This window comes from Leucopleurus acutus, assembly GCF_964270905.1.
Source record: "Leucopleurus acutus genome assembly, chromosome: 6".
In the NCBI taxonomy this organism is placed as follows: domain Eukaryota; kingdom Metazoa; phylum Chordata; class Mammalia; order Artiodactyla; family Delphinidae; genus Leucopleurus; species Leucopleurus acutus.
In genome coordinates this window covers 46,118,762-46,131,812 of record NC_139149.1, presented here as the reverse complement: position 1 = coordinate 46,131,812, position 13,051 = coordinate 46,118,762, and the positions used below count along the sequence as shown (strand labels likewise).

The 13,051-nt window shown below is 41.1% G+C and overlaps 2 protein-coding genes across 7 annotated transcripts in view; one reads left to right on the top strand and one right to left on the bottom strand.

Annotated features, from left to right (window-relative positions):
• PKP4 (plakophilin 4) overlaps window positions 1-1,166 on the bottom strand; it is a 252,594-nt gene extending 251,428 nt beyond the window's left edge. For all 6 annotated transcript variants that reach the window (XM_082841001.1, XM_082841005.1, XM_082841003.1 and 3 more), the window contains exon 1: window positions 1,074-1,166. The gene's annotated coding sequence lies outside the window, so the exon portion shown is untranslated. The remainder of the gene's footprint in view (window positions 1-1,073) is intronic.
• Window positions 1,167-1,282: 116 nt separating this feature from the next.
• The window catches only part of CCDC148 (coiled-coil domain containing 148), a gene marked incomplete at both ends in the record, with an annotated part of 267,375 nt that continues 255,606 nt past the window's right edge, over window positions 1,283-13,051 (top strand). The window contains 5 exon segments of the mRNA XM_082840901.1: window positions 1,283-1,359; window positions 1,361-1,478; window positions 1,480-1,506; window positions 1,510-1,554; window positions 1,558-1,597. Of these exon segments, the coding sequence (XP_082697027.1) occupies window positions 1,283-1,359; window positions 1,361-1,478; window positions 1,480-1,506; window positions 1,510-1,554; window positions 1,558-1,597 (307 nt within the window).

Below are 13,051 nucleotides of genomic sequence, written 5' to 3'. Positions count from 1 at the left end.
TCTGACGCGGCGGGTCGTGTGGACTATGCCCTTGGTGCATTCCTCGCATTCCTGCACAATCTGTCGCCAGCCGAGGAGCCCGCGGTGCACGTTCCCCCCGGACACACACACCTGCTTATTGCTGCGCCCCGCGCGGCCACGGCCGCCGCGGCGCCTCTACTGCCCGAGCTCGCTGTCGCACTCAGCCAACACGCAGCCAAATCTCAGCCCAGCCGCTCACCCCCTCGCTTCCCGGGAGGGGAAAAGAAGAGAGGCCTGAGCAGCCCCAGCGGCGGGCAGGGACACTCGTTCCGCCGGAGGGGGGGGCGGGTGGGTGGGTGCCGCAGCTCCTCTTCAACTCCTGGCAGGGAGAGAAGGAAGCGGCAGCGCAAGAGGGCAGGCGGGGAAGCTTGGGGCTGGAGAACCGGGAGGGGTGGAGCGTGAGGATAGGCGGTGAGGGGAGAGGGGCGCACTGGACTGGGCGGTGGGCAGGACCGGCAAGGAGCGCGGGGCTCAGAGGGCAAACACAAGACCGTACAGGCAGAAGGGACGTGGGAGGAAGGGGAGGGGGCCAAGAAGCGGGAGTTGGGGCTAGAGAGAGGGACGGACAGCCCCGAGGGCTGGAGAAGGCGGGCGCCCAGGGGTGTTGGGGGCGCGGAGCAGAGTGCCAGGCGGGCAGGAGCTGGGAAGCCTCCGAGCAGACGTACAGGAGGGCTCGGCGTGGCACTCAAGTTTGGGGCTGGGGGCCCTAGATCCAAGAAGGCCAACGTGGGGAGGGGTCGTGCGCAGCATGTAGGGGATACCGGGGCAGAATAATCGCAGGGAAAAGCAAATGGAGGGTGAAACTTGTGCGCCTGCCGGGGGGAGGGGAGCAGGCAGGCTAGTGCGGGCAGAAACACGAGGCGGGGCAGGAAAGCCGAGGCGGCCGCGAGGCGGTGGGGACGGAGTAACGGGAGGGAGGCGCCCGTCCCCGTCTCCCTCCCTCCCTGCCCCGCGCCCCTCGCAGGCAGGTCTTGGCTCCGGCGCGACGGGGCGAGGGCCGGGGGTCTCGTGGGCAGGAGTCTCCGCGCCCTCCCGCGAGCCCGCACACTTACTTTCCAGGTTAGGCAGCAGCCGTCGTCGCTCCGGGGATCAGGAACATCGGCGCCGAGGGGTCGCCGCTGCGGCACCCGAAAAAATTAAAAAAGTGCCGCGGCCGAGCGACTGCCCGCCCCTCCCTCCCCCTCCCGCCCCCTACCCCAAAGCGGCTCGCCCACCACCCCCGACGGCGGCGGTGGCCAACTTGCCCCTCTACCCCTTGCCCATGGTGCCGCCTCCGCGGCCGGCGTCGACGCGGACTCAGCCCCGGAGCCCCCTCTACTGCCCAGAGGCCGCCGCCGCCCGCCCAGCCGCCAGCCCGCCTGCCCAGCCAGCCCCAGGCTCCCGGGAACGTCAGCACGCCGCCGTCTCCGGACCTGCTCCCTGCCAATCCCATTGGTAGGAAGGAAAAGGCTGGCCCTCCCCATTGGCCCGGCCCTCATATTGAACTGACCAATGGGAACTGAGGTTTCAGGTCGCCATAGAGACCGATGCCGTTAAGAGCTAGAGGGCCTGGAAACGGTGAGGAGTAGGGATGAAGGTATCTCTGGCTTTGGGCGCGGGAGAGGGTGGGGGAAAGAACTACCGGGGGATTCCCGAGTGCTGGCTCTGAAATTGGGGCAGCTTTCGCTTTGCCTTCCTGGCAACAGCAGCTGTGCATGGTAGGGTTTGTCCGTCGCGTCAAAGGCGGGGACAGCTGAGCCACTATACGAATCCTTGAGAGCCTGGGAGTGGGCGTTTCACTTTTCCTGCGACTGGGGAGTCCCTCAGCCTCTGCCCTTTGAACTTTGACATGTGTGCAGCTTCTGCTTCACCAGGTGAGTTTGCACCCCATCCTTTAAATCATTGCTTCTTCCTGACGTCACTGATCCACATGAATTCTACTTGTTCTTCCCAACCACTCCCCCTTCCCTTGGGTGGATCTTGCCTCAAAATTTGGGGTCTAAAGACTTAAAGGAGACCCAAAGATGATTTCCTTTGGATGATATTTTGATGAGGAAACAGGCTGACGTATTGTATGGTGGATGTCATTGAGTCAATGCATGAGATAATGTGTTCCCCGCTTCCCAGAGAAAACCTCTAATCTCTCCATTGAAGGATATGTATTAAACACCCATCTGTGTGTACATTCTGCACTATTAGCTTGACAGGTACATGGTCTTTCCCCTAAGAGTTTACAGGGTTGGGAAAGACACAGGTGATAGAGTTGATCCTGCATGTCTTCTGATAATTTCACAAGGGAGTAAAGGAAATAGATTACAGTTGATGGATTTTGTTTTCTAGGTATTTCCCAGTTTATCTCTAAATTTGATAAAGAAATTAACTGAGAGATGGAATCACACAAAAAATCTGGAGCTTTAACTACAAGTGCTTTGCTTTCATTTAAAGTCACTTTGTTCTAGTTTGTCAATAGCAATTTTTTTTGTAAATAACTTTCATATTTAGATACTAGCTATTAAAGTAGGACTTCATGAACATATTAGGCTTTTAAGCATATTGCCTATGATATAATCATTGATATTCTTATGTTCCTTCTTTTTGGTGATTTTGCTATTTTTATACTAGTTTCTTTAGAAAGAAGACTGTGTTTATGTTATTGCCCTTCAAGTTGGAGGGACCATATTGTGTGAAAATGCTGATAGGATTTTGGAAATTACAAATATTTTGTTGAGAGAAACAGATTAATATGTGTGCAAGCTACATATGTCTAACTACTGTCCTGAATTTTAAGTTGGATAATATGCTTTGCTTTTGGTTTTTATCTTACCATAATTGAAAATTACAAAAATAGATAAGAATTGTTAACCTGGTACATTGATTAGAAAAACATCTTTCAAAAAAAAAACAAGAAAAGAAAAACATCTTTCACAATTTGTAGTAAAATTGTACATCGTTGATAATCCTATGCAGGGTTGGACTGTGGAACAAAACAGCTGAACATGAGTGTTCCCCCTAAATATTTCCAGAACTGGGAAGAAATCAGATTGGAGTGCTGTCTCATGCCTTGCCATCATGGAAATTAGCTCATCATGCTTTCAATTTCTTCCTTTTGCTTTCTTTTTGGTGTTTGTTTATAGGAGAATAGGAAAAGTAAAATGCACATTTTTATAAATAAGACTCATATTTAATGTACTCACAATATACCAATGACTTGGGGTTTTTTTATTTTTATAATCATGGAAGATGTGTTGAGTGGAAAGGAAAACATTAATATTTCCTTTTTCCTTGCCTTAGGCTAGCAAAGAAAGAAGAAAACAAGAACTAACTGATTTTTTTACTCCAGTAATCTTTTCTTTTTGCATTTTTCTCAGATCACATGTTTGATGAGTATTTTGATATTGTGTATTTCATGTTTCTAATGATTAAAATGTTACTAAAATACACCATGAAAAATGTCCCTTAAGATGTTGTCAATCAACATTATTATTATTATTATTGGTAATTCTCATGCTTCAGTGAAAGGTTTCTTTTGAAGTTGCTCCTCTACAACCAAGCATTGCTGGATAAAGAAATCATTTTGTTCCACTAAAAGTTTATGCTATCCAGACTTGGCTGGGTCTTCACTGATTCTCTAAATTCCTTTCCTCATCAGGAGGGTGATTATCCAGAATACTGATCTAAGGACATTATTCAGGGCACTTCTCCCATATCTGTCCTATTTCTGCTCTCCTCAGGCCTCCACTCTACTTGGTCTTCTTCCAGTTCTGCAAGTGATCTTGCCTCCTACTTGACTGAGGCATCCACCACGAGGTTTCTCAACTTAACTTTCCTAAATCTCAGTCTCAATTTTCACACTTCATCACTTCCTTCAGTCCTGGCTGAAAAGGGTGGCAGCCTTCTGTTCCAAGCTCACACTCCACTTGTGCTCCTAAACATTGGCCATCCTCCCACCCCAGAATTTTCCTCCATTGATTATAATTGCTCTCTTAGATCATGTGTTACATCCTCTCCTTCAAAATTTTTTTCCTACACCTTACAAATATCTGATCTTTGGTAACACCACTGTCCTTCTCCCTCCATATCCATCTATAGGCTTTTCTTTTCAGCAAGAAACAATTTGAAAGGAATTTCTTGCAGCTTCTATTTTTTCACTACCAATGTTCTGCCCTTGAATACTACTCAAATGATTGTGAAGATTGTGCTCTTTGCCTTCAAAACCCTAACTCTTTTTGCCAATAAAATTCTCCTCTACAAAAGTGCCCTTTACTTGCAAATTGCAATGCCTCAATTCCAGATTTCCAGTGAAGAGTAGAAACCATTGTCTCCCACCCCTAGGGTCCATAGAAATGCAAATTATTTACATGTGAAGGGGAAGCATTTCACCTGCTAGCCACACTACCTTGGTGGAACTAACTGCTGGGAAATTGAGATAGGAAGCAGGGCCTCTGCTCAGCCGACTGTGGGGGCATCCTCAAGAACAAAAGTAAACAGCAGAAATCCAGGGGAACTTTTAAATTACTGTCTCAGAAAGAAGTCAACCTGAACCTTTCATGATTATGAAAACTTTGTAACTTTCCAATGTTTGTTATTTTCACATTAGCCCATAATGACTAGTAGTGAATTTCTGACAAAGAATAGCAGAGGAAGCAAGGAAAAGAAAGAAGCAGAAACACTGTCTCTTTTCTCATTCTTGGATGCCTATGGAGGAGGTGGGAGCAGTTAAGATAAGAACTCCACAAACACACTGCTTGGGGGTGGGGAGGTGTTGTTTGTTTTTAAAAGGAATGTTAAAACACAGGCAGGTGGCAAATGAGGGAAAGAGAGCAGTGGAATAAACTTGTCCTGGGAGAGGATGCTAGAGCTTAATAATAATTCTACTCAGGATTGCAGAATTGGCTGTATCCCACCTCCAGCACATTCTCTGAATATGCAAATCCTCCCCTGCCTTTAGAGGCCCAGCCAAATAAACCATTAAACCCGTAAAGCCTTTTCTGAAAATTTCCTGATCTTACCCGCCTCTGGAGAGGATGATTTTTGATTTAGTGTATTACCTTGGCACTTAAAACTCTCTACCCCGTGGTATAGTTATATAGCGTATGAGCCTTCTCTCCTAAAGGATCAGATACATGTCATGGTAATGACCTTAGCCTCCATAGTGCCTTGGACTACTGAAGTGCCTCCCACACTAAGAAAAGCCAACAGTCATGAATCCGTGTAGTCTTTGGAAGAATTTGACTTCCAACAATGAAAAATTAGAATCAGTAATGTTGGGAGGTAATTAGAAAAAGATGGACTAGAGGTTCAGTGTGGAAAAGTGAGGTAATGTATGGCAGAACAGAGTAGAGGTTTCTGCCATGTAATCTGCTAAGAGAGAAAGGTCTCAGATCTCATCTCTATCAGGACCTATCTCTACTCCTCTATGAGGGAGGGGACCTGTGTGAAAAGAACTGGCTGCATGTGCTTTGGCTTGAAGTTATCATATTCAGAGCTAAGGCTATAAAATTCTGTATATTGGGGATATCAGTTGAAACTCAGCTTTGTGAAGCAGTTTAAATAAGGGTTGCCTACATTTTTTTCCATCGAAAGCATCCAGGTTGCTCTGTCTTTTGGAACACCATAGAATCATGCAAATTTAACAACTTCATAAAATCAGAAAGGCATCAAACATCTGGTAAGTATAATAGACATGTTTTCAAGTACCTATATGCATAGCCCTTGAAGTAAGCAGTCCTGCATGCCTCATGACCTTTCATCTGGCCATGGAATCAACCCTGGTGGGGACCCGATACAAATGTAGCCAATCCATTGGCTGACCATTGACCCGTAACCTATACTAATACCAATCAGATTTTTTTCCCCTGGAAATTTGGAAATGAGAGACCAAGTGAGCCAGAGAGAACAGCTGCCTTGGTCCTAATGTTTTCTGGGTTTTTATTCTCCCCATGAAGACAGAATATAATCCTTTTCTTTTTCTTTTTTTTTGCGGTACACGGGCCTCTCACTGTTGTGGCCTCTCCCGTTGCGGAGCACAGGCTCCGGACGCGCAAGCTCAGCGGCCATGGCTCACGGGCCCAGCCGCTCCGCGGCATGTGGGATCTTCCCGGACCGGAGCACGAACCTGTGTCGCCTGCATCGGCAGGCGGACTCTCAACCACTGCGCCACCAGGGAAGCCCCTATAATTCATTTTTTTATTGTTCCTTGATATTTTTTAAAAATTAAATGTACTTGACATATAACGTGTTAATTTAAGGTATACAGTGTGTTACTTTGATACATTTATATATTGCCATATGATTGCCATTGTAGTGATATTTATCACATTACATAATTATATTGCACTATTGTCTATATTCGTTATGCTGTATATTAGATCTCTATGGCTAATTTGCCACTCATTGCAAGCTTGTAGCCTTAAACATCAATCATATTTCCCTACCCCCATCCCCTCATAACAAGCATTTACCCTGATTTTTAGAAGTTTGACTTTTAAATTTATTTTTATTTTATTATTTTTGACCGTGCCACACGGCATGTGGATTCTTAGTTCCCCAACGAGGGCGCAAACTCACACCCCCTGCACTGGAAGCGTGGAATCTTAACCACTGGACCGCCAGGGGAGTCCCGAAGTTTGACTTTCTTTAGATCCCACATATAAGTAATATCATACAGTACTTGTCTTTCTCTGTCTGAGTTATCTCACTTAGCATAATGTGCTCACTTAGCGTAATGTGCTCAAGGTAGGTCCATGTTGTTGCAAATTGTAGGCTGTCCTCCTGTTTCATGGTTGAATAATATTCCATTGTGTATATATACAACATCTTTTTCATCCATTCATCTGCCTGATGGACATTTAGGATGTTTCCATATCTTGGCTATTGAGAACAGTGACGCAATATACATGGGAGTGCAGATATCGCTTTGAGAGATTTGTTACTTATAATCACCCTTAACCCATTCTTTTCCTGTTTTGCCTTTAGTGAGTCTTTGTTCTTTACAATCAACAGGTTTCACTAAAATATTATGCAAATATTTACAACAAAACAAAGCACATATTATGACCATGATACTGGACTATGAAGAGCAACAGTCTAAAAATTTCTAAATTTCTATTCTTTGTTAGAATAGAAAATGAATGATCTGTCTAGTTCCAAATATTGCCAACCTAATTTGGGTACAAGAGCTTTACTCAGCGTGGTGTCTATTCCTCCCCACTTCCCACAAAGCCTTATATTCCTTAACTCTCAGTTTTCCTCCTTTGAATTTGGGAGCAAGAGAAGAACTTTGAGAAGAGGAGCAGCATGACTCCTTTTTCAGGGTAGAGTCATTTTACCACACCACTGGTATGGGAAGAAAATATTAGAATTCGTATTATAATTTATACTATTTTTTAGGAACATTTATACTAATTTAGGAAACAGGCTAAAAAATAAGATAGGAAAATTTATCAGAGACACTAGTAGCCCCACAACTCAGGAAAACAGATTCTGAAGTTCCAGTAATTATTGTTTTAATAAAACATCTCAGGAGGAAAACTAGACTCCATCAAAAATTTTTACAGTGTTTTATGTAAAATATCTAGTTTTCAACAAAAAATTATGAGACATCTAAAAAAACAGAAAACTGTGATCCAAATTCAGGAAAATAAGTAGCCAATAGACAGGCTGAGTGAGCCCACTTGTTGAATTCAGTAGACGGGTAATCCAAAACACCTACTATAAATATGTTTAAAAACTTAAAGGAAAAATGACTTAACAAATGGGGACTCTGAGTAGAGAAATAGAGGTTGTTTTTTAAAAAAAGGAACTAAAGGGAAATTCTAGACCAACAGAAACTATCCAGTATGAAAAACAAATTTTAAAATATTGAGAAAAAATGAACTGAGCCTCAGAAACTTGTGGGACAGCTGTGAGTAAAAGAAGGAAAGGAAGGCTAGAAGGATGTATAAAAAAATATTTGAAGACACAATGGCCTAAAACTTTCCAAATTTTACAAAAATTTTAATCTATAGATCCAAGAAACACAGTAAATCCTGAGTAGAGTAAACATTAGGAGACCCACTAGTGTGGGTACATCATAGACTGCTGAAAGACAAAGATGAGAAAGTTTTGAAGCAAAAATAGAATAACAATTCATCATATATAAGGGAACCACAATAAAATTAACAGCTGACTTCTTATCAAAAACAAGGGAAACCAGAGGGTGGTGGAAAGACATATTCAAGGTGCTGAGAGAAAAAAGCATGTCAATCAAGTTTTCTTTATCTAGCAAAACTGTCAAAAATGAAGGTGACAGTCCTCATAAATGAACCTATATTGGAAGTATGCTAATTACTGACAGAACCCATATGTCCACCATCTTTGAGTGAAGCCCAAAGCAAAAGAAGGCAGTCAGACAGATGCAGGGCACCTGGCAAGTCAACAGTCTCCATTTGAAAAGCAGATTTTACTCAGTGCCAGCCCTGGAACATCAAATGATCACCACATTAAAATGCTATTTACAATATTAGATTTAGGGCTTCCCTGGTGGCACAGTGGTTGAGAGTCCGCCTGCCGATGCAGGGGACACGGGTTCGTGTCCCGGTCCGGGAAGATCCCACATGCTGCAGAGCGGCTGGGCCCGTGAGCCATGGCTGCTGAGCCTGCGCGTCCAGAGCCTGTGCTCCGCAATGGGAGAGGCCACAGCAGTGAGAGGCCCTCATACTGCAAACAAAAAAAAAAAAAATAGATTTGAAGTTCTCCTAAAATAAATTCAGGGAAAATATGACCTCAGCATTTTTCTTAACTAAAGAGCTCTTTGCTTCATAGAGGTGACCATAAGCTGACCAGAGCGATCGGGAGTGAAAAGCAAGCCCTTTCCATCTCTGTGCCACTGTTTTCTTTACACAATAGGTCAGCTAACTGTCATCACAGTTGGTTACAGCTTCTGTGCATCTCTGGGGTTGAGCTGAGGAATCGGGTAAACAGGACCTGCTAGTACATCCTCTTGTCAGGAAACAGAAGTCAAGAACTGCCATATTTTTCTGTAGTTTAATAGAGATTTTTAAAAATAAGAAAAAAATGAAGATGAAAATAGATGCAGAAAAAGCAATTGACAAGATCTAATACCCATTCATGATGAAAATGCTAAAAAAACTAGCACTAGAAGGGAATTTCTTCAATATGACAAAGTGCATTTATGAAAAGCCTACAGCTAACATCACATTTATGGTGAAGGCTGAATGATTTCCCCCTAAGATTGAGAATAAAATGATGTCCACTCTCATCTCTTTAACATATCACTTATCATTTAGATATCACATATCATTTAGCCATTGTAATAAGGAAAGAAAAATAAAAGCATATAAGTTGGAAAGGAAAAATTAAAGCTCTCTTTATTCACAGATGACATGACCTATGCATGAAAATCTAAAGTATATACAAAAAAAGAGTACTACTAGAGTGAAAATAAATTTAGCAAGGTCACAAGATATAAGACCAATATACAAAAATCAGTTGAATTTTTATATGCTAAGAAATAGCAAATTAAAAATGAATTTAAGAAAATAATTCCATTTACGATAACATGAAAAAGAGTATAATACTTAGGAATAAATTTTAGAAAAGAAATATAAAACCTCTGACTATTGATTCAGTGTGATCCCTATTAAAAACCCTATTAGAAATTACAAGCCAGTCTTCAAATGGACAAACATAGGAACAAGAACATCAAAACAACAACAAAGTAGGAGGAATTATAACATCCAATTTCAAAAGTTACAATAATAGAATATAATATTGGCATAATGATAGCTGTTCAGATCAATGAAATAGAATAGAAGGTACAGAAATAAGGCCTTACATTGATGGTCAATTAATTTTCAACAAACTGCCAAGGTAGTTCAATGGAGAAAGGGATGTCTTCTCAAGAAATGCTCCTAGGATAATTTGACATTCATGTGCAAAATAATGAACTTATACTCTTAATTTATACCATACAGAAAAAATAACTAAATGTGCATCATAGACCTAAGAACTAAAATTATAAGATTTCTGGACGAAGACATAGTACAAAATCTCTGTGACCATGCTTTAGGCAAAGATTCCTTAGATATTATACTATATCATGATCCATAAAAGAAGAAATTGATAAATTGGACTTTATAGAAAATTGTTTTGTTCTTCAAGAGGCATCAGTAAGAAAATGAAAAGACAAGCCACAGACTGGGAAAAAATATTTGAAAAGCAGAATCTGATAAAGGGCTTTTGTCAGAATATATAAAGAACTTCTAAACATCAAAAATAAGGCAAACAGGGCTTCCCTGGTGGCAAAGTTGTTAAGAATCCGCCTGCCAATGCAGGAGACATGGATTCGAGCCCTGGTCCAGGATGATCCCACATGTCACGGAACAACTTAGCCCATGCGCCACAACTACTGAAGCCCATGTGCCTAGAGCCCGTGCTCTGCAACAAGAGAAGCCACCATAATGAGAAGCCCATGCACCGCAGTGAAGAGTAGCCCCCGCTTGCCGCAACTAGAGAGAAAGCCCACGCACAGCAACGAAGACCCAACTCAGCCAAAAATAAATAAATAAATAAATAAGTTCTTTAAAAAAAAAGGCAAACAAATCAATTTTTTAAATGGACAAAATATTTGAATAGATATTTCACCAAAAAGTTATACAAATGGTTAATAATCAAATGAAAAGATGTTCAACATCATTAGGGAAATGCACATTAAAACTGCAATACAATACCACTATACAACTACTAGAATAAGTATAAGGCAGAAGATTGACAATACCAAGTGATTACAAGGATGTGGAAAAACTGTAACTGTCATAGATTGCTGGTTGCTGTACACACTTTGGAAAACTGTTTGACAGTTTCTTTAAAATATAAACTTACCATATGATCCAGCAATTCTACTTCTAGAAATCTCCTCAAGAGAAATAAAAACATATGTCCAAACAAAGACTTTTTACATGAATTATTACAGTAGTATCTGTAATAGGGAAAAACTGAAATAATTCAAATGTCCATCAAATAATGATGAGATAAAATGCTGTGTAATGGAATGCTATTTAACAATAAAAATAATGAACTACTAATACATGTTACAATATGGATAAACCTCCAATATATTATACTAAGAGGAAAAAATCCAGCCACAAAAGACCACACTTCCAAAAAAGGAAAATAGAGACAGAAAGCAGATCGGTGATCACCTTATGCTGGGATGGGAAGACTGATTGCAAGTGGTTATGACAGAAATTTTTCAGGTGATTGAAATGTTCTAGAACTAAATGGTGGTGATGGTTGTACAACTATACATTTTTTAAAATTTATTTATTTTTAAAATTTATTTTTGGCTGCGTTGGGTCTTTGTGGCTGCACACAGGCTTTCTCCAGTTGGCGGTGAGCAGTGGCTACTCTTCGTTGTGGTACATGGGCTCCTCATTGCAGTGGCTTCTCTTGTTGCGGAGCATGGCCTCTAGGCGCATGGGCTTCAGTAGTTGTGGCACGTAGGCTCAGTAGTTGTGGCTCGTGGGCTCTAGAGCACAGGCTCAGTAGCTGTGGCGCACGGGCTTAGTTGCTCCATGGCATGTGAGATCTTCCTGGATCAGGGCTCGAACCCATATCCCCTGCATTGGCAGGCGGATTCTTAACCACTGTGCCACCAGGGAAGCCCTACAACTATACATTTACTAAAAATAATTGCACTGCACACTTATAATGGATGTATGTTTATGGAATGTCAGTTAGATCTCAATAAAGCTATTACAAATAAAAACATTTAAAAATGGCATAAGCACATCATCTTAAAACTCTCATATATGAGCGCTTAGTAAATTTGGAAACAATTTTCTAACATGATTGAAAATCTTCCAAATGCATTTCAGTGGATTTAGGCCCCATTTGTTAAATGTTAAAGGGAAAAAAAAAAAAGAAAAATGAAAAAAACTTTACAAGGAAAATGATATCAGGGAAGTCAGAAAATTACTCGAGAAAAATACTGAGCTGCAGCCCTTGTATAATTAGTGGATGAAATTGAATTTTGAGTATCATAATTGAGTACATGAAGCTAGTTTTGCACTTCTTCCATATCTCATTGTGGTATCTATTTTAACTATTATAGTCCTTATAGCTTAGTATGGGAATAAACTGACCTTAGACTTTGAACCCTCTATGATCCAGTATTAAACCAAGATTTTCAAGGTAATACATTTTCAATCACATAACTCTCACTAAAATCTACTAAAATTATCAATACTATATTACCTTTTTTGTATTTATGGATTTCTCTGTATTTGTGTTTTATAATTTACATGTTACTACAATATTATACTTAAAGAATTTATAACAATAATTTTATATGTATTTGCAAAAAATGCTTATTAATGGAGGGTGTGTTGGAGAATGTTTAAGGACCTTAGTTTTAGTAGAAAATCTTTAAAGTGTACATTCTTTCCTTCCTGTTTTGGTTTGTTTGCTTTGTTTTTTTAGTTTTTCTCTCCTGTCTTCCACAGGTAGTAGAAATAAGTCTTTGGAAGATGACATTCAAATCTAAACTTTTGATGTTTTGTCTTAAAGATCACTCAGATCATTTGTCTCCAGTAAATCACATTTAAATCTCTAACATCATTAGAGATGCTGATCATTATTGTCATCCAACCTGGGAGAGGTCAGTGAAGTCTTGAGTGGTACTGAGACAAGTACACATCCAAATGGCTTGAAAGTGAGAAATAAATAACACAATGGAAAGAAAGCAAAGGAAATTGCTGTAGAGAATTTGAGAAAAGAAAAAAATTCCACCCACACAGAATTAATGCATTTTTATGATCAATAGAAAACCTGATTTCAAAATCCTAGGCTTTCAGTGATCTATTATTTGGCACTGGAAATGTCACTTTTTCACTGCCTCTGCCCCACATCTATGAAAATGAGACAATATATTTCTCCATTCTTAATACACTTCTCTATTCTCACCTTTTTTAAACTTAAAAAAATGTAAAATACGCAAACTTCTGAATTTTTAGTATGAGCATGCTACTGTACCTATAGCTGGCCATAAACA